Below are 21,951 nucleotides of genomic sequence, written 5' to 3' on the forward strand. Positions count from 1 at the left end.
GATGTATTAATTTTTTTTTTTCTTTTTGTGGGACCCTCGCCGGCAGCCAGGGAACGAACTGGCGCTGCAGAGGCTGCCGGCAGCCCAGTGCTCAACTGCTGAGCCACCAGGGAAGGCCCTACATTTTTTTAAAGATTTATTTTATTACGCAAACAAGAACTGGGGTGTAGGCCAGAGGTTGGGGGGAGCATTCACCAGAGATAGAGTGGGGAGCAGAACAGTGCTGCAGTGGCTATGGATAGCTTCATAGTGCTGAGATTTAACCCCTTGCGCCACCAGGGAGGCCTGAAGACTGTCTCTTAACCTAGTACAAAGCTTTGTGCATCGTTCCTCAGTGAATACTAGTTTAATAGATGAGCGGGTCACACAAGGTACTGGACTGTGTTTTACAGGCCTTAGCCTTGATTACAAGGACTCTGAGAGATCTCCCCTCTTCCCCACCCTAATGCTCTAGTCACCACACACATTATTAGACTGTGGTAACCATTTAAAGAGTAGTTAGCTTAAATCAGGCACCATGCTGATTGTTGAAGCATTACCTCTAATTCTCCCATCTTGGGGGCGGACACTAACATTGTTCTCATTTGACATTTGGCCCTATAAGGTTGCATGTGTTTGTGTAGCTCACCCAGTTACTAATAGGTAGTCCATGTCTGTTTGCCAAAGGAATTGGCATTTTCATTTGTTGTTGCTTTTAGAATTGGTATTTTCAGATCCAGCTCTGTTCCATCAAGGATTTGATGCCCGAGCTTTGACATACTGTAATATTTCCCAGTGTGCCCAAATCTGAACGGAAATAAAAGTCCTGTTCTATAAAATCACTATCGGCAAGGCCATGGTGGAAGGCAATGGATGACGTTCCAGGAATGTGAAGAAGTAAAACCATTTCACCCTGCCAGTTGTCTACCACTCAGTCAGTTGCAGACAACGATGCACACTGCTTTCCATAACAGATTTGTCTGGCAACTTTCTGAGCAAGACACACCTCCCCTGATCCTTGGTTTCTGTTTCTACCAAGTGGGGCTGACAGCATCGATCTCACCAGCAGAACTGCTACGGTTAAATAACACGCTAATAGCTTTAAAGCACGGTACCCACGTACGAAGTGGGCAAATGATAGATAGATCGCAGTTCCGTGCTGGGAGCACAGAGCTAGTCAGATCTGGAGTCTGGATAGGATTTAAGAGGATGGCGTTAGAGGGCTGGGCCAGCAGACGGTCCAGAGGGAGGAGCCAGCCGCCTTGAGCTGCAGCTCTGAACTTTGAATCCCTAGCGCGGTAGTTTCGGCGGCAGCCAATACCCGGACAGCATCTTCTTACGTCAGTTGTTACTGAGGTGTAGAGCCACGCGTCTCTCACCGAGATCAATTCTAGCCGTTGCTGCTGTAGCCGTCCGAACTTGGCTTGTGAGTTTCCATCCGTTACAACTGAGAACTAGGCAGAAAGTGTCAGGGATCCCCCGAGCATCCCGGCCGGTGAGTGATCCTTGACCATTCGCTGCAAACATGCAGAGCTGCACTAGTTTCCCCTTCTGTGGAAGCCGCTGGCTGACGCCCAGACAGGAGTTATAGAACCCAGAGTCCAGTTCTTCGTAGCGACTAGCTGGAGAAGCAGGAAGTTGCTTTTGTGGGGGGAAGGCGAGACAGGGAGGGAAGGTACCCCTCAGGACAAGACTGGGAGGGTGCGGATGTTGTTGGTTTGACCGCAGCTGAGTCCTGGCCCTTTAAACTTCAGGAGGCGGGTCCGGAAGTTGATGGGCGGGGCGAAGGGCCCTGGTATATAAGAGGGCCCCAGCCGCGCGGGGTCTCCAATCTGCCATTTTCTGTCTCCGAGTAGGTCTCTGGCGTCCTAAATTCCCTGTTTTCCTCACAGGCTCTGTTCCACCGGCTGGTCCCATCACCTCAGGGGAACGATGGCCGCAGAGTCCACAGCCACTGCCGCCATCACCGCGGAGCTGATTTCCGCCGACAAGTAAGCTGGACCCTAGGAAGCCGGAGACGCTGGCCGGTCTTCGGGGAAGGGGTGGTGTGAGGGTCTCCCCAGGAGGGACGGACCGGTGGGCGGAGAGCTTACCTCTCGGTGAGCGGCCGTCCCCGTTCCGGGAGGCCCGGACGCTGGAAAAGTCCACCCTTCGCGGAGACCCTGGCGCATCGGCTGTGACGCCGGCCGGCTGGCGCCCCCTGCCCGGCTTTCGCGGCCGCCATCTTGCCGGGGGCAGCGGCGGCTGTTTGCATCGCCTGCCCCTCTCCTTCCTCCCCCGACCCGGGGCTGTCGGCGGGGAGGCGGGGCCCTGGCGCCCGGGGCTCCTTCAAGCGCCTGCTGCCCCAGTGTTCTTAGCGCACGCCTCCAGTAGGGTCTCCAGACAACCAGGGGAAACAACCAACAGATTTGGCGCCAAAAAAAAAAAAAAAAAAAAAAAAAAAACCCGCACGAGGAAGGAGGTTGGACCCGTGGGGTCGACGGGGGGCGGGGCCTCCGGAGGCGGGGCCTTGCGTGCGAGCGTTGGCTGCCCGCCGCCGGCTGCGCGCCGGGGGGCGGGGCCCCGAGGAGGCGCGAAAACTCCATTGTTTGGGACTGCGGCGCCGCCAGCTCCTGGGGTTTCCGCAGAGGGGCGCGGTGAACCTTGCATCCCCCGGTCTCCGGCTCACCTCGTGCCGCCTTACCCTCGACTAGCCTAGTTCCTCGAGCTGTGATGGAGATAATCATGGTTTTCTTGAGACTTTGAGGGTGTTGGGAGAGGAGGCTTGGCTGGTTCAGGAGGACACTGAGTTTATCTACTGATGCGTGGAACGCTCCTCAATTCCCAGCTGTGTTTGGTTGCTAGGTGAAGGGGCAGGAGTATGTACGAAGTGTGATGGAAGGACTGGAGAAATGAGAGGAGATAGGATAGGTTTGGAAGAGGCACAGTGTCACATGTGAGATATTTAACATTGAAGGGTAAATTCCATTAATTGGAAGAAACAGGTTTTCCACTCATTTTTTAGGGTCTGGTTTTTCCCTTATTGTGCACTTGCACTTTAGGAAGTTAGCGTCCTTCGCTGTAAGAGGAAAGGTTGCTGTGAGGTTATGATTGATCCTCTATGAATTTGAACTAAGTTTGTACTAATGCACTGATAATGACCAGAGATTTTCTTCTATCTGTACTACCTATCACCTTTTGGAGTCATTTCCTGGTGGATTCATGTTGAGCTTTGGTTCACAAACTACCCTTAGAATCGCTTGGGAAATAAATTTTTTAATTTCAGACTTTTTCAGCTTTTTTTGCCTGTTGATTTGATAGGATTAGGGTAGATTAGGTTTGTAAGTGGTAAAGAGCTCCTTATTTGAGATTGATACTCAGAATACCATTTTATGATGCTAGAGTCAACTCTAGCAGTCATTCCACTTGGATGATCCTCACTCTACAATATATAAATGCTGTATTTTTTTTCTTAAGATAAAATTATGCTGTGTGTATCCCTTGCAGATTTTCAGATATCGTTTGTGTCTAGCCAAAGTTAAATTAATATTGAACTAATTTCCATCTTCCTGGCAGTTTATGTATGTGCCTCTAGAAAAATAAAATACTAAGTTCTTACCTTAAATTGCAAACTAAAGCCTAGCAATTGTGTGCATTGTGCTTTTTAAAAAATGCTTTCATTTGAGCCCTATGAGTATTGTGAGAAGTCAAGGTTGGAATGGAGAAATAATTTCCAGTTAAGTGGTAGTGTCTGGATTGAACCTTAGCTTTTTAAATTCTGTAACACATAGAAAAGCTTAGTTGAGCGGATAGTGCATGAAAACCATTAACTAATCTGAGAGGACAATATAGACTGCATTCCTCCATTAAGTGTGCTGGTGGGGCACACAGGTATGAAGGGGAGGGTAAAGAAAATGACTTGAGTTTAGATTTTGATAAGACTGATAATTATTTTAATATAATCATTGAAAGAACAAAACATGTAAGCCAGTATAGGGGGGAAAATGGAATGAGAAATAAACCTCAATTCCGAGTTGATTTTGATACTGGCTTCATTGCCTAAATAGTGATGTTGGATCACAATTTGTCATTGCAAAAAGTTTTCACTTGGTTTCTGTCATGTCATTTAAATAACGTTGCTTGAGGTAATAATGTCCAAATGGTAAGTTTTATCATTTTTAGAATCCTGCGTAGTACTTATTAACCTTTTTGTTATGAGAGATAAAGAATATAGAAGCTTGAGTTGAAGAAAGGAAAGTTGAGAAAGTAGAGAAAGAGGAAGTCTTAAGTGGTGTATTGAATTTTGGTTTAGTTTTATAATACCTTAGCTTTGTTTTTAGAAGTATGTGGTTTTTAGAACAAGTGGTCTTAATTATTCCTTAAAGTTCTGAGGTTTGCCATTTGTTTCCACAGTGGCTTGTTCAGTGTATGGGGCTTAGAGTGTTGGTACTTATTAGTATTTTCCTGTTTAAGATACAGTACGATAACCTTGTGAATTGGCTTCATGGGTTTATGATGAACTAGTGTTGTAGTAAGAATGTGTGAGAAATCTTTTTTTTTTTTTAAGATTTATTTTTTTAAAGATTTACATATGCATACAAGAGGTGGGGTACAGGCCAGAGATGCGGGGGATGAGAGGATTCAACAGAGACAGAGCAGGGGAACAGAATAGGCCGACTAACTGAAATTCACTGCTGAGGGGAACAGTGGGCGAGCCAAGAGAGATCTGCTGCACTATGTGGGTTGCTCCCTGCTGCAGAGGCTGCGGATTGCTTCATAGTGTGGTGTGTAACCCTTTGCGCCACCGGGGAGGCCCTTTTAAGATTTGTTTATTTATGCATGCAAGAACTGGGGTACAGGTCAGAAGTGTGGGGTATGAAAGGATTCACCAGAGACAGTGGGAAGCAGAACAGGCAGATCCACTGAAATACACTGCTGAGGGGAGCAGCGAGTGAGTGGCAGTGCAACATCTGCCTAGAAGTAAAGGAGTACAGAATGGTATAGGGAATTTGAGGAGAGAAATCGTAATTTTGGAGACTTGGGATGAGTTTTCTAGGGAATGCAGTAGGATTGCCAGTGGTGTCCTAATAAAGCAAGTCTAGTGAGTGCTATTGTATGTTTTCTTCAGGTGTTTTACATAGAATAGATGGCCAGAGTATTGGTACTTCAGTTAAAAAAAAATGAGAATACTTTCTTCCCAGAGTTAGGGTTTATGTTAGAAACATAACCTTGTAGATCAAAAATAACTGGAGATTTGTGTTTATCTCCTATCTAGTTGTCTAGCAGCAACTAACTGGTCTTTTGGTGCCTTTTCCTCCCTTTACATAGCACTGTCTTCTCTGCATTCAAGCATCCTAAAAGGGGTGCATTTTAAAATATTTTATCTATCACATGTAAATCTATTTAGCTACTTGTGTTTGCTTCTTCTCTTCATAGCCAAACTTTAAAAAAAAAAAAAGATTTTATTTATTTATTTATTTGTTTATTCATACAAGCACTGGGTACAGTCAGAAGCGCGCGGGAGGGTGAGAGAATTCACCAGAGCCAGAGCGGGGAGCAGAGCAGGCAGAAGGACCGAAGCACACTGCTGAGGGGAGCAGCGGGCGGCAAGAGAGGTTTGTGAGCCATGTGGGACCCTCCTTCGGTGGCCAGGGAGCAGCCGGGAATCGAACCAGCACTGCAGAGGCTGCGGGCAGCTTCACAACCCAGCGCTCAACCGCTGCGCCGCCGGGGAGGCCCCATAGCCAAACTTCTTTAGATGTAATCTACATCCTTGGTCTCCATTTTCTTCCCTTCTGTTTACTTATTCATTTAGGAAATATTTTTCATGTTAGGTTTTCGAGTTGCAAAGATGTATAAGATCTCAGTTCCTGGTCATCAGATCACATGATAGTTGTGTAGTGAAAGTTACACAGGTTTGTTCATCCTGCCTCAACCTGACCTTCCCCCCTTCATGCCATTTAAACAACATCAGTAATCATTGACTAGATGCTAAATATAGTCCCTGTAATATTTAGCTATTGATTGATTGATTGATTGGTTGCATAGAAGGACTGGGGGTGTAGACCAGAGGTGCAGGGGGTGAGAGGAGGATTCACCAGAGACAGAGTGGGGAGCAGAACAGGCAGATCTACTGAAATATACTGCTAAGGGGAACAGAGGGCAAGACAGGAAAGGTCTGCCATGCTATATGTGGGTTAGTTCTCTGGCCAGGGATTGAACTCTCTCAAGCTTTGGTGGTGATAGCAAGGAGACTTAACCCTTAGGCCACCAGGGAGGCCCATGAAGTCTTACTTCTTTCATTGGGAAGTGGATTTTCTGAAGCAGTCTGGAGATTAAGGAATACTCATTACTACTGAGTTGGTTATTACTTCTAGACCTTTAAGTATACATACTATGAATTGTTTTAGCAGTATTTATTGGAACTTTTCAAAAATGAATGTTCTGGGAAATATTTAAGTCATTTTTAGTGAGCAGTTTTGCAAGAATGCATATATTGCAGTATACAAATACTTTACTTTTCCAGGCTTAAAACAACCTGCATTGTAATTTTTTTCTCTATTTTTCATTACAGAATTGAAGATGTTCCTGCTCCTTCTACTTCTGCAGATAAAGTAGAGAGGTAAGATTATATACATGATAAAATTAGATTTATATCTAGCATATATAAACTAAGCTGTATAACTTGAGGGCAGTTTCATTATTTTTAATAGATAACAAGTTATCTAAATGTTTCTTGAATTAATGTTTTAGCTAGTATGAATTTGATTCTTTTATGATTTCTTTCATATGTTACTTAATTAGCGAATATTTACAGTAACATACTATGTAGGCAGTGTGAGTGGATAAATCTTTAAGAGGAAACTTTCTCTGAGAATGTTGCCTATGAGATTACTTTTGCTTTTATAGTGATAAGTGTGAGCTAGCTAAGCCTTGCCAGAGTAGTTCAAAAGTTTAAACTGTAGAATTTTTTTTTAAAACTGTAGATTTTTTTTTAACAATTATTTATGCATATAGAGCTGGGGTGCAGGCCAGAGGTGTGGGGGGGTGAGAGGATTCACCAGAGACAGGATGGGGAGCAGAACAGGCAGATCTACTGAAAGACACTGCTGAGGGGAGCAGGGGGCAAGACAGGAGAGGTCTACTTCGCTGTGTGGGTCACCTCCCCTGGCCAGGGATCAAACTCATGAACTCATGGTGCAGTGGCTTCGGATAGCTTCGTAGTGCTGATGCTTAACCCTTTGCACCACCAGGGAGGCCTCAAATTGTAGATTTAAATGCAGCAAGTATTTGAAAAATGTTGATGTTAATAGTATTTGACATTTGGAAAAAATCTTTCTTGCAGTCTGGATGTGGATAGTGAAGCAAAGAAACTACTGGGTTTAGGACAGAAACATCTGGTGATGGGTGATATTCCAGGAGCTGTGAATGCATTCCAGGAAGCAGCCAGTCTTTTGTAAGTGCTTGTTTCAGCTATGATGTGATATATACAATTTCTAATAAATTTGAGTCATAGAAAGTTTTTTTCATGGGCGAAAAAGAGTTGAAGGTTTTAAAAGCTCTGATTGTCTTATTTCTGTAACTAAAATATATACGTATAAGTGAGCAATGTCAGCCTTTGAATTTCCTGAGGCACAGGGCATTTGTTTTCTAGTCATTACTAATTAGGGTGACCAGCTTGTCCCTACTTGGACTTCTCCAATTTTAACTCATGATAATTCTGTGTCCTAGGGAACTCCTCAGCCCAAGCAAGCCATAATGGTTGGTTACCCCACTTCTATTGCTATTCTTAGTACAATATTTTTTCCCATAAATTCTTAGCATCATAATTATCAGTTGCAGCTGCTTGGAAGTTGGAATCTACCATGAATTGGCCATACATTTTTGTCTTTGGGAGTGGGGAGTTAGGTTAGCTTTTAATGCTTCAAAAGTGTTATATAGTGGTAAAATTAAGTTTTTAAGATTAAGCACAGATAAACATGTCTTAGCTTATTCCTCCCAGATTCCTAGAGAGATCTAATAATTTCACTGTCCTGCCGTGAAGGGTATTTGGGAGAAAATTTTGAAAAGTATTCTTTTATCTTTTTTTTTTTTTTAAAAAGGCTTATTTATTTATTTATTTATTTATTTATACAAGCTTTGGGTACAGTCAGAAGTGCAGGAGGGTGAGAGAATTCGCTAGAGTGAGGAACAGAACAGGAGACTTGATGAAATACACTGCTGAGGGGAGCAGTGGGCGCGGCAGGAGAGGTCTGTCGCACCATGTGGGACCCTTGCCGGGGGCTGTGGATCGAACCGGCACTGCAGGGGCTGCAGGCAGCTTCGCAGCCCAGCGCTCAACTGCTGCACCACCAGAGGAGGCCCTTGAAATGTATTTTTAAACATAACCTTAATCATAATTTCTGCTTAGTTTCTCTTATTACTCTTAGTAGACTTTTTTGACCTTGTATGACTTATGCCAACCATTTACTCCGTGAAAGCCAGTTTCTTTCTTTCTTTTTTAATTCTCATAGCTGCCTAGGAAGTAGTTTTTGTTTTGTTTTGTTTTGTTTTGTTTTTTAAGATTTATTTATTTATGCTTATAAGAGCTGGGGTACAGGCCAGAGATGCGGGGGTGGGGAGGGGGTGAGAGGATTCAGCAGAGACATAGCAGGGAGCAGAACAGGAAGATGGACTGAAATAGAAATACACTGCTGAGGGGAGCAGTGGGCGTGGCAGGAGATGTCTGCTTCGCCATGTGGGTTTCTCTCTGGCCATGTGGGTTTCTCTCTGGCCAGCTGGGGATCTAACTCGGCTGGGGGCTGGGGATCGAACTCGTGCTGCTGAGGCTGCAGATTGCTTCATAGTGCGGTGGTTAACCCCTTGCGCCACCAGGGAGGCCTGAAAGCCAGTTTCTTAACCTGCGTAAGATATCTCCTTCCCATTTATCACATTTGTGTGATTATTTTTTTCTCCTCTTCACTGTCTAGATAATAATAGCTAAAACACAGATAGCATTATACATATATCTGAACATTGTTTTAAATGCTTTAATATAAATAAGCTCAGTACTTACGAATGTTCTTTGAGCCTTAATATTTCCATTTTGTAGATTTAAAAAAGACACTTTAAGATTAACTTGTTTAAAGTTACATTACTAGTCATTTACTGATTTTAAAGATTTATTTTTATTTATTTATGCATACAAGAATTGGGGTGTAGGCCAGAGGTGCAGGGGAACGGGGTATGTGTGAGAGGATTCACCAGAGAGAGAGTGGGGAGCAGAAAAGGCAGATCCACTGAAATACACTGCTGAGGGGGACAGTAGGCAAGACAGGAGAGGTCTGCTGTGCCATGTGGGTTAGCTTCCTGGATGTGGTGGCTGCTGATAGTGCTGAGACTTAATCCCTTGCACCACCAGGAAGGCCCTCTCAGTCATGCTCTTTAACCCTATACTATGATTCCTTTCTGTGGACACCACTCATCTGTTAGGTTCTAGCCAAAGTTCTCTGGCCCATCCTATTGCTAATTGCTAATACCCATAGAGTTAGTTTGCTTTTCAATTATATGCTGATTATAGTAAATTGATAATCATGTAGAACATATATGTAAACAAAAATTATGCACGGTTCTTTTGACCTTAATTTGAAAGCAAGGCAGGGCAGTGTATTGGTTTGTTAGAAGGATATATTACTGGAGAAGTGTCACATTTTTTTCAGGTTTTTTTTTTTTTTTTTTTTTTTAAGATTTGTTTATATATACAAGAGCTGGGGTATAGGCCAGAGGTGTGGGGGGTGGGAGGATTCACCAGAGACAAAATGGGGAACAGAGCGGGCAGATCTACTGAAGTACACTGCTGAGGGGAGCAGCAGGTGAGTCAGGAGAGAGGTCTGCTGTGCCATGTGGGTTGCTCCCTGGCCAGGGATCAAACCCTTGCTGCAGAGGCTGCAGATAGCTTCACAGGATGTGTCTTAACGCCTTGTGCCTCCAGGGAGGCCTGGAGAAATGTCATTTTATAACTAAAGAACTAGAAATACTTTTGAACTACATATTAATTCAATTTTAAATATTTATTTTGTTCATAGAGGTAAGAAGTATGGAGAGACAGCTAATGAGTGTGGCGAAGCCTTCTTTTTCTATGGGAAATCACTTTTGGAGTTGGCAAGGTAGGTATGTCTTTAAAACTAATTTATAAGTAAGATGTATTTTGTATCACCTTAATGGTCTGTTTATAAACTCAAGTTCCTTTGTTTGCTACTACTGTTTACTGACTTTGAGATTTCACATGAGCTAAGTGACAACAGTTTTACTAAAGAAGGGGGGTTAGAAGGAACATGAAATATTGATGGAAGTTTTGAAAGGTGCTTGACTTTTGGGTTATTAGAAGGAGCAATCTTTCCTTTGGTGCATGGTCAATATTTGATCAAAGTCTAATCTGTAGAAAGAACCTTTAAAAACAGGGAGCCCAAAAACAAACAATTGAATGAAAGACGATGATGAAACAGTACTGTATAAGAATGTCTAGTAAATTAGACAAAGGAGTCTATGTATTTCCCACCAGCATTTATTAATCAGATGTAGTATATTAAAAGGTATAGGAACTAGTAAATAATCTCATCTATTTATAATCTCATTCTGGCAATTTTCTAATTTGTAATCAAGAAAGCATTCTGACTTGTTATGAAAATCTTGCCAGAATGTTTTTGGCTGTTTAGAAAAATGGTGGGTGATGCAAAGTTTACCAGTTCTGTTTTAAAGGAAATACATACTGACCATATTCTTTTGACAAGAGTTAATCAGTGCTTTTAGGTGGCTTTATGAAGCATATGCTTATTTCTTTTAGTGTTTTTATAGACTTACTATATAGTTTTGATTCATTGCTTTTCTTCCATGAGAACTTAACAAGTTTATATTCTCTGCAGTTGCTCTTGTAATATAGGACTACAGTTTCTGTCTTACAAAAATTGTTAGGTTCTAGCCATCATACCTTTGGTGCTTTCTCCTTTTGTTCTCCTAGAATGGAGAATGGTGTGTTGGGAAATGCCCTGGAAGGTGTGCATGTGGAAGAGGAGGAAGGAGAAAAAACAGAAGATGAATCTCTGGTAGAAAATAATGATAACATAGATGGTATGTGGAGTTGCATGTGATATTCAAGACATGCGACATATATGTGTTGTGTACAGGTGATGAAAATAGGGCTCTTTCTATCCTGGATGGTCTCATAAGATGTCTGGGGTAGTGCCTGCATCCCTGCATATGGTGGAGACTGCAGTGGAGAAGGTAGCTGGTCACGGAAACGTACAGTAGGTTTTTGTAAAAGGATAATTTCCCAAATAAGTCTGATTACTTAAATTGATGTTCTAAGTACTATAAAAACCTTTAACATTTTTCTGATGGAAAATTTTAAGTCTGTGCAGCTCAGTTATTTTAAGCAATGCTTTTGGAGCTTTTTAACTTGTATCTTAAAATTTTAATTTTAATTTCTTGAGTTTGGCCATTAGAGTTTTACACAAAAATGGAGGTCTTTAATGTTTAAAGGAGAATGTAAAGCTTGGCATCTCTTATTAACTGATAATCAGAATACTCAAGTAAAACTAATTTATGGAGGTTGGGTTTCTTTTGCTATAAGTTGCTCTGCTAGCTGGGGCTTTCCCTTTGCTTTTCTCAAGGGGGCAGATAATTTTTAGGACATCTGCTAAAAATTAAGCAGGCTGTTTGAGGGTTTAAAGGGAATGTGTGTTTAGTTTCCATTTATGCCTTTATCATTAAACTCGAAGACATTTATGCTTCATGTTCTTTAACCATGTAGAGGAAGCAAGGGAAGAGTTGAGAGAACAGGTTTATGACGCCATGGGAGAAAAAGAAGAAACAAAAAGTACAGAAGACAAGTCTCTGGTAAAGCCTGAAACTGATAAAGAACGGGAGAGTGAAATGGAGAAGGGTGGAAGAGAAGATATGGATATAGGTGAACCTTCAGAAGAACAACAGGAAAAAGTTGAGTCAACTCCAAATCAAATAACTGAAACCACTGAAGCAGCAAAAGGAGCAGCAGAACCAGAAGGACTCAGTGAAGCTGAGATCATTTCTGGGAAGCCAGAACAGGAAGAACCAGATGCTGAGGAGGAAAAATCAGTTTCTGGAACTGATGTTCAAGAAGAGTGCAGAGAAAAGGGGGTTCAGGAAAAGCAGGGAGAAGTAATTGTGAGCATAGAGGAGAAGCCAGAAGCTTCAGAAGGGCAGCCTGTTGTGACCCCAGGAAAGCAGGGCACTACAATGGAGGTAGCAGGGCCTCTAGATCCAGTAGTCAAACCAGTGAATGTGGATGGGGATGAGTCAAAGGAGGATATAACTTCTTCTGAAAGTGAGCCAGGAAAGGCTGTTGTTGAGCAGCTAATAGGGCAAGAAGTACCTCCTGGAGAGTCACCAGAGGTGACAGAGGCTGCAGAAGCTTCAGCCACAGGAGCTGGATCAGAAACCTCTGAGAAACTTGGGCAGGAGGCTGCAGTTCTCCCTAAAGATGGTGTACTCAATGGACTGTCAAGTGCAGGAGATCAGACTGTTACTGAAGCACAGACTTCTGCAGAAGAACTCACACAAACAAAAGATGGCTTAGGACTAGAGGAGGTCAGGGCAGAATTGGTTCCTAGCCAGGAGACTAAGCTGTCCACAGAAGAGTCTGAGGCAGCTGGAGATGGGGTTGAGACCAAAGTAGCCCAGGGGGCTACTGAGAAATCCCCCGAAGACAAAGTTAAGATAGCTGCTAATGAAGAGACAGAAGAAAGAGAAGAACAGATGAAAGAGGGTGAAGGTAACCGGGATATGCAAGAGCTGCAGTGGGTGGAGTACATTCTGGATTTGACTCACTAATCATGGGTAAAAGTCAGCCTTCCATTCAGGATTTTCAGTCTGCCTTTGGATTAGGAAAGGGCTAAATAAAAATGGGAATAGTTTAAGAAGATTGTGAGCAAGTTATAAAAGCAAGTCTTCTTTAGCCGGCTTATAAACTAACGCTTTTACTAACTGCAAAATAGGCCTTCTTTGATTTCTGAGACTTGGCTAGCAACCAGTAACTTGTTGCAGCATACTAGCCAATCAAGGGGGTTGGAGGAGGTGGATTGGGGGGATGGAGGAGGTAGGGAACAGTGGAATAGGCTGGCAGAGAATGCTGAATGGATGTTCACTTGCATGCCTCTGGATTTTATTTACTGTTCACATGGTTCTTTTGTCTGCTTTAGAAAGCAGGATTAGAGCAGTAGAATCCACTGAATTGGTACACTTAAACAGGCATGCCATTTAAATTACTGCAGTTAACTCTTGAATGTTCTATCACCAGAGAATTCTGGTGTACCTGTACCTTTAGTCTTCAGGAAGTGCTTAGAGGCTTATTCACATTGGTGAGTTACTCTAAAAGACAACAAAAAACCGTTAGCCTTCTTGCTGCTTTCTTGCCTTAATACATGCTTGCTTTGGCTGCTAAACTGAATTTTTTTTTTTTTTTTTTTTTTACTTAGAACATTATAAAGTGTAGGTGTATTGTATAGTATTGGTCTGATTGTGATTCATTTTAATCAAGAGTGTGAGCCTCTAATTAGTAATTACTTAATTGGCACGTCTGACTTGAGTTGTGCTATCATTTGAGGATTCTACTGTCTATAAGGTTCATCTAACATTGGTATTAATAACCACAGGTATATTCCAATTAATTACTTTTGTATAATAACCAGACTACTTCAAAAGTTCTCTTAAGTTAAAGACTTGTTATTTGCAGGTCATTCTGGCAAACTTACCTATGTGCAAGTCCCCGCACTCCAGCCAGCACAAGCAGTGATAATCAGAAGTGAATTACTGGTTAAATGGTAACACCTTTGGGCTGCTTATTTGACTTGTTAATGGAAAAGCACAGAACTGAATTCTTCATCTAAAAACAAAACCCATGTCTTGATCTTTAATGATACTGAGCAAAGTAGTAAGGAACCCTGTTGGCATTCTTAAGTTGGAGTTTTTTTTGTACATATACATATATATATATAAATATAAAATTATGTAGTAATCCAATTACAGCAATGAGGATGAGGCTTGGGGATCATTTTTTTAGGGTCAAACAATACACCACAGTGCAAGAATCTGACCCTAGAGCAGACTTTAATGTATTATTTTCCCCAAACACAATATTATATAGTATTCTGTGGGAGGACTTTTTTAAAAAAGATTTATTTTTATTTATGCATATAAGAACTGGGGTGTAAGCCAGAGGTGCAAGGGGTAAGAAGAGTCACCAGAGACAGGGTGGGGAGCAGAACGGCAGATCTACTGAAATACACTGCTGAGGGGAGTAGCGGGCTAGACAGGAGAGGTTGGCTGGTACCATGTGGGTTAGCTTTGGCAGGGGGATCAAACTCGAGCAACAGTGGCTGACGATAGCTTGATAACCAACCCCTGTACCACCAGGGAGGCCTGGAAGGACTTGTAGTTACTGCACTGCACCCCACAACAAAATTTCTGGTTACCAAAGATTTCCTCTTAAAATTACTTACAAGCTTCCATGAGGCTGTTTTTTAGTATGTGACAATGTACTATTCTAAGTATTGATACATAGTTTTCTGTCTTATAAATTAAGAATGTCAGAAAGAGGTTAAGTAATTTTCCCTATTAATATAACCAGTAAAGGGGATCCGGACCTTTTGGCTTTAAGACTCAGGCTTTTATTTTCTGTGCCTTATTCTTTATGTGGCAATACTAATATACTGAAATCCCTCACCGCCGCGGAACGAACTGGCGCTGCAGAGGCTGGCAGCCCAGCGCTCAACCACTGTGCTACCAGGGGAGGCCCTATGCTGAAATCTTTTAAGTAATTTTTCTCTTAAAATCCTATTTCCTACAAACACTTGGGCTTGTCCCATATTCCTAATAAAGATAATTGATCTGTTCTTTTCTAATAGTCACACTACATAACATTTGTAAATTGTAGGATGAAAGCTTGACCATTTTCAGACTGTAGTGGCCAATGTGTAGTGGTTACCTGACTATTCTGTGGAAGTAGATTGCTTTTACAGGTCATTCAGGTTTTCATTACTTTGTGCCCGTGTTTTGAAGAGGCTGTTAGGTTACAGAAAATAAAACAGTATTTCCCTTTCTCTGAAGAGTGGTAAAAGGCTTCTATTTTCAAAGAAGCTTGGAAAATATTTTAATATATCCTTACTGAGAGCATCAGGCATTCCTATTAATTACCCAGATATAGGTTACCAAGTTGGAAAATGTTTTAAAATAACAACTTTCTCATAAGCTTGCCTTTCTCTCACTGTACCATGAAGATAGTACCGCTTCTTCAAGGAAAATTACTGTTTTTCTCAGACTGTTAAGAGATTTTCACTTTATTATACTTAAATATAATTTTATAATCTACATGATTGTGTTATAAATATAACAATTATAGTACAGAAATACAATTATACAATGGAGAAATTGTTTACTATAAAATAAAAAAATTTTTTAAAGATTTGTTTATGCATACAAGAGCTGGGGTACAGGCTAGAGATGCGGGGGGGTGGGGATGGTGACAGGATTCACCAGAGACACAGGGAACAGAACAGGCAGACTGACTGAAATATAGTACTGCTGAGGGGAGCAGCGGGAGAGTCAGGAGAGGTCTGCTGCACCATGTGGGTTGCTCCCTGGCTGGCCGGGAATCAAACTCGTGCTGCGTTGGCTGCAGATAGCTTCATAGGTTGCGTCTTAACTCTTGCGCCACCAGGGAGGCCCTAAAATAAAATTTCAATAAATTATCAACCTAATCTGGTATGAGGAACAGATACCGGATAATTTTTTTAGCAGAAGTATATCAAATTTTTCCCACATATTAGGAAATAAATTCTTTTTAGTCTTATGAGAAATACATAGATCGTGCTTGTTTTGCCAATTTTGCTAGAGGATGGGCTTATTGTCAAGAATCACTGAAACCAGCTAGTATAATACAAAGGAACTAAATATACAAATTTCTTGGAAATTTGGGTATGGAGTGGTATGATATGTGATAAGTGCTTATATTTTTTCAGAACTACTAAATTACATGGTCGACAGAAAAGCAAATCACATGATAAAACTGGGTTTGTTGACTGTAGAGGTTAATTGGCTTGTAACTGGCTTTAGGGGGCTTTTAAAATTTGTCCTACTATAATTTGTAATATAGAGGATTTTTTTTTTTTTTTAATTTTTTTTAAAAATTTATCTTTATTTATACAAGCACTAGGTACAGTCAGAAGCGTGGGAGGTTGAGGGAATTCACCAGAGCCAGAGCAGGGAGCAGAGCAGGCAGAAGGACCAAAGCACACTGCTGAGGGGAGCAGCGGGCGGCGGGAGAGGTCTGCGCGCCATGTGGGACCCTCCTCCGGTGGCCGGGAAGCAGCCGGGGAATCAAACCGGCGCCGCAGAGGCCGCAAGCAGCCTCGCAACCCAGCGCTCAACCGCTGCGCCACCAGGGAGGCCCTAATATAGAGGAATTTTTGGTGCCTTTTTCCCAGCATGAAGCAGTGCTGCCAGGCAGATGAAAACCTTTAACTTTTGACTTCATGATTGTATAAGGCCTAATTGCCATATTTACATTTCTATAGTGGGTTGTTGGAAGACAACATTTGAACTCTGCTGAAATTAATGGAAGATGGTAGAGGTAGATACACTATAACCCAACTTATGAATCATTAGCCCAAAAAGCCCATTTTAATCACTTGACATTCTAAGGAATGTCTTAGCTCTTAAATGCTCTTAGCAACCTGTCCTTAACAGGTAGTTGATTTACAAGTGTATGTTGATAATGTCGGTATCAGTATGCCTCCAAATTTATAATATAATTCTTGAGTAACATAATCGGTTGTGGTACTGCTCAAATTTCTGTAAATGCTAGAGCTGGCTGGAGTCTGTGGCATGCCCATTGGTGAGAACTGGTAAGGACTAAGCTTTTCTCTCCACAGTTCTGTTGTGGAAGAGGTAGTCTCTCCATCATTCTTGCTCTGAATGGATTGGAGTAACTTAACTTTTGGTGTTTTTCCAACCTATCATTATCTAACAAGTGGCTTAAAGATACCAGGAACACTGACTAAAGCCTCTAGCTACTGGCTGTGAGTGGATGGGAGCTTTTGGCCAGTGAAAAGAGGTGGTAGCTAATGATGCAGGCTGACTTTTAAAAGAGAAACACTTAGCTCTGAACCAGACACTTAAATTATACAGTCTAGATTAGATTTATGAACAAAAGTAGGCTATCACCATTAGCTTTATATTCAGTTCAACTGACTGTTGGGCATCTGTCCTGTCAAGCCTCAGAATATAGGTTATTTGACAAATATTGGAATCTCTGACTAGTGAGAAGGTAATTCTTAGTATACTCAATACTGAAGAATTTTTGCTTACAGAAACTGAAGGCTCAGAAGAGGAGGATAAAGAAAATGACAAAGCTGAAGAAATTCCAAATGATTCAGTTCTTGAAAACAAGGTGAATCATTATGCATTCAGTGTCACTTTCTTTTTAAAGATTTATTTACTTGTGCATACAAGAACTGGGGTACAGGCCAGAGGTGCGGGGGTGAGAGGATTCACTGGAGACAGGGCGGGGAGCAGAACAGGCAGATCTACTGAAATACACTGCTGAGGGAGCAGTGGGTGAGACAGGAACAGTCTGCTGCACCATGTGGGTAGCTCTCTGGCTGGCCGGAGAGAGGCTGTGGATAGCTTCACAGTGCTGTGCTTTAAACCCTTGTGCCACTAGTGAGGCCCTCAGTGTCACTTTTTTAAACAATTATGCATCTGCATTTGTAATGTAAAGATGTCTGCCTTGTATTTAACCAGTACCACTAATTTGGTTGTACTTTAGTCTCTTCAAGAAAATGAAGAGGAGGAGATTGGGAACCTAGAGCTTGCCTGGGATATGCTGGATTTAGCAAAAATCATTTTTAAAAGGTAAAATTCTTGATGTTTGTAGGCTCACGCTAGGAACTTGGTGGTGAAAATAGAAAGTGGTTAGGATTGGACAAATACTATTAAGGTTTCTGATTATTTTCTTTCTTTTAGGCAAGAAACTAAAGAAGCTCAGCTTTATGCTGCACAGGCACATCTTAAACTTGGAGAAGTTAGTGTTGAATCTGGTAATGCATTTTCCATTTTATTCTCCTTTGATTGCAGTGCCATATACCATCACCCCATTTTCTCAAAATCTAGCTTAATCATAAATTGTGGACAGTTATTTTATTTTTTAAGATTTATTTATGCAAGAACTGGGGTACGGGCCAGAGGTGCGGGGGTGAGAGGATTCACAGAGACAGTGGGGGGCAGAACAGGCAGACTGAAACACTGTGAAAACACTGCTGAGGGAAGCAGCGGGCGAGACAGGAGAGGTCTGTTGGGCCATATGGGTTGCTTCCTGGCTGAGGATCGAACTCATCCTGCAGAAGCTGTGGCTAGCTTCATAGAGCTGTACTTAACCCCTTGGGCCACTGAGGAGGCTCCTGGACAGTTGATTTTAAAAGGACCTCCAATTTTGATTTGCTATAATTCCTAAAGAAATCTCTTCTAAATGAAATTTTTTCAGTAAGGTGCTTATTCTTTTTTTTTTTTTTAATTGAAGTACGATTGGTTTTACATCCTTATTAGTATTTTGGAAGTATAGGATCATTCCCTTTAGGCTTAGTCACTGTAGCACAGCCACCACCAAGCACCCACAGTCCTTCACCATAGTCCATTGTGTTCTCTTCCCGACCTGTTCTTGCTTTTCCATGTTTTGTTGTCATTTAGACATTTATATTAAATAGGGTTCATTGGAGATGCTACTATGATAAAAGAAGCATCCAGCAGAGTGACCTGAATATTACAAGTATTACGCATTAAATGCTGTCATTTGCTTACTGTTCGCTCTATCTTCATTAGAGAATTATGTTCAAGCTGTGGAGGAGTTCCAGGCTTGCCTAAATCTGCAGGAGCAATACCTGGAAGCCCATGATCGTCTCCTTGCAGAGACTCATTACCAGTTGGGGTTGGCCTATGGGTACAACTCTCAGTATGACGAGGCAGTGGCACAATTCAGCAAATCTACTGAAGTCATTGAGAAGAGAATGGGTGAGTGAGAGAGCATCATTTGTTTCACACAATGATTTGATGAATCCAGTACTTGACAATACAAAAAAAGATCCTTTTGTATTAACTTACTGATGACTTCAGCCTGTTCTTTGCAGCTGTGCTAAGTGAGCAAATGAAGGCAACAGAAGGATCCCCTGCTGAATATGAGAAAGAAATTGAAGAACTGAAGGAACTACTACCTGAAATCAGAGAGAAGATAGAAGATGCAAAGGAGTCCCAGCGTAGTGGAAATGTAGCTGAGTTGGCTCTGAAAGCAACTCTGGTTGGTTTGTTTTACTTTAAAAAGTTTTGATAATAACATGGGTATAATTGAAGGCATCATAGTATTAGTATTTTGTTTGCTAGGAATCTTACTCATGGTTTGGTTTCCAGAGAGTTGGTGGTCAGAAAATGTGAGAATGCATCTAATTACTCCTATCAAATAGCTCAGAATAATGCCCAAGAGAATACTATAGAGCCATACTGTCTAGGTTTGAATTCTCTCTGCTGCTTATCATCAGACTTGATATTCCTTTGCCTTAGTTCACTCATCTGCAGAATTGATGATAATAGTAGCTGTGTGCAGACGATACTCAGTTTTTGGTGTTAAAATATTTTTGACAGGAAGGAATAGTCCTAACAAATGTAAGTTGTTTCTGTCTCTGCTTCTGGGAATGTTAGAGAGCTTTCTAACCCTTATGCCTGGTCAGGGGTGGCAGGTATGCGTAGAGGGGGTAGATGATATTGCTAGTAAATAGAGACCACTTTGTATTTGAGGTCTTAGTACTTTGATGTAAGGTACCTATTGTAAGACTGGGGGTGAAATGAATGGTGGCTCTAGCCATGGACCCATTTGGTTTTGTCATGTCTCACACAGGTGGAGAGCTCTACTTCAGGTTTTACTTCCAGTGGAGGAGACTCTTCAGTTTCCATGGTGGGTATTCAGGTAATTTTTTTGTCCCCTTAACATTAGGCCTCAGTGTTTGTCTCATATGTAGTTGTACATTGCTTAACAAAGGCTACATTTTCTCTTAGATTGCCAGTAGAAAGCCAACAGATGGTGCTTCTTCATCAAATTGTGTGACAGATATTTCCCACCTTGTCAGAAAGAAGGTAAGTCTACATGCGGGTCATTCATTTTCTATCTTCCCAGGCTGCGTTTCCTCCCCTCCAAATGATACACCAGGGATATCTTTCCTATTCCAACACTTGGAGTGCAATAAGATATCCATTTTGGGTTGTGAGGTTTTTGAGCTCCTGTCTCTTTAGCCTAATGACTCCCAGGAAAGCTGGTAAGGGGCATTGGTCATTTCAGCCCATTTTAGGAAGTGAGCAGGTAGGTTCCTTGACAGTGGGTTTTCAGCAGCAGACCTATGAATCAGCCTGCTGCCTTGTAACTTCTTTCCTTTGGGTTGCTAATTTGTTTCCTGACTCAAATGCAGGAATTCAAACTTGGGGTTATCCCTATCCCCCCATCCTTCCCATCAAGGAGGCTGAATTTGCAGAGAACAGGTTGGCTTTGCTTCCTATGGCAAGGAAGAGACCCTTGGAGCTGTGAATCTTAATTCACAGGCTCTTTGCACCTTATAGTGGGTGGGAAAGTGTTTATTGCAATTGTCCTTTTTAAAACACTAAGCACTATTGTGAAGCCTTCACAATTATATCTTTAGAGGAAACCAGAGGAAGAGAGCCCCCGGAAAGATGATGCAAAGAAAGCCAAACAAGAACCAGAGGTGAATGGAGGCAGTGGGGATGCTGTCTCCAGTGGAAATGAAGTTTCAGAAAACATGGAGGAGGAGGTGAGCCATTAAGTAGGGCTTAGGGGAAACCAGTTCTCCCAAATGCACGTTCCCATCTTGAACCTATTAGGAGTGCCTGAGTGCAGCAGCCCTTAAAAGCAGTGATTATTCAGGAACTAGTGATGATGGAGTGTAGGAATTTTCATTGACAAATGGAACCTTATATACCATGGAGTCCCCTCTAATAAACATGACAAGCCACTTAATTGGCAAGTCCAAAGTCCATTGGGTCACTTCTGCTTCCTCCTTTCTTTGTGAGAGTATCGACTATGCTGTATCGACTGCCTTTTTAGTGTAGGAAGCAAAAGCATAATTTGGGGGATCTATGTTTTATTTCTTCTGACTGAAACTCAGTTGTATAAGATGGAATGACTTAAACTAGTCTCACTCAAACTCTTTATTTTTCAGGCTCAGAATCAGGCTGAAAGCCGGGTAGCAGTGGAGGGGTCAGTGGAGGCTGGAGCTACAGTTGAAAGTACTGCATGTTGAGAAGGGAGCATGGCCTTCCTCCTGAGGGAAAGTGTTTTTGTATATAATGTATTTTTTCACTTTTGGGGGAATTCTTTTTGTATAATTTCAATAAAGATTGTAAGCAAAGGTTGAGGCTTTGATGATTTTTTTCCCCTTAAATACTGGCTGGATCTGTGCCTTGGAGCACTCCAGGATTTACATAGTGGCCAAAGGTACTTCCTTCTTCTCCCCACACTTATATACTGATTATCTGTTGGAAGTTCTAATTCAAATTCTTATTTATCTAATGTGGAGGTGGTCAACGGAAGTGTGGCTCTTCGCTCTTGCAATGGTGCTCTATTTTTTCCATTTTAAGTACCTGACTGAAGGTTTTGCTAGCTGTCTTCAGTGGTGTGCTGTCTTTGGCTGGAGACTACAGAAACAAGACTTGGTGTGAAGATCTCTTTGGTGCTGATACCCTTTGGACTCATAATATATTGCCTCTAAGCCACAACTTGGGTGGTACTTGTTTTGCTATCACCTGGGGCCATAGTCTTGTCCTAGTTAGAGAACTGAAGAACACTTTAGGAAGAAGTGATCATTGTAGAGACTTGAGCTTTGGTTTAAAAGTGGCTAAGAGACTCGGCTGGGCACTGGATATGATTGG

The 21,951-nt window shown here is 41.9% G+C and overlaps 1 protein-coding gene across 3 annotated transcripts; it reads left to right on the top strand.

Moving 5' to 3' along the window:
• Positions 1-1,380: 1,380 nt before the first annotated feature.
• Positions 1,381-21,431, top strand: NASP (nuclear autoantigenic sperm protein). 3 transcript variants are annotated; one of them, XM_054691260.1, is made up of 16 exons: positions 1,381-1,474; positions 1,872-1,970; positions 6,533-6,580; positions 7,304-7,414; positions 10,023-10,103; positions 10,955-11,064; positions 11,747-12,745; positions 17,340-17,419; positions 17,798-17,883; positions 17,995-18,068; positions 18,847-19,035; positions 19,152-19,318; positions 19,913-19,981; positions 20,071-20,148; positions 20,706-20,834; positions 21,243-21,431. In XM_054691260.1, the coding sequence occupies exons 2-16, from the start codon at positions 1,912-1,914 to the stop codon at positions 21,321-21,323; spliced, it is 2,361 nt and encodes a 786-aa protein (XP_054547235.1). In that variant the 5' UTR covers positions 1,381-1,474; positions 1,872-1,911; the 3' UTR covers positions 21,324-21,431. The 3 variants fall into 3 exon arrangements, with proteins under 3 accessions (XP_054547235.1, XP_037357177.1, XP_037357178.1); XM_037501280.2 differs by lacking the exon at positions 1,381-1,474 and having other exon boundaries at positions 1,798-1,970; positions 19,913-19,969; XM_037501281.2 differs by lacking the exons at positions 1,381-1,474; positions 11,747-12,745 and having other exon boundaries at positions 1,799-1,970; positions 19,913-19,969.
• Positions 21,432-21,951: the final 520 nt, after the last annotated feature.

Source organism: Talpa occidentalis, unplaced genomic scaffold, assembly GCF_014898055.3.
Source record: "Talpa occidentalis isolate TD23 unplaced genomic scaffold, MPIMG_talOcc4v2.1 talOcc4.9, whole genome shotgun sequence".
In the NCBI taxonomy this organism is placed as follows: Eukaryota; Metazoa; Chordata; class Mammalia; order Eulipotyphla; family Talpidae; genus Talpa; species Talpa occidentalis.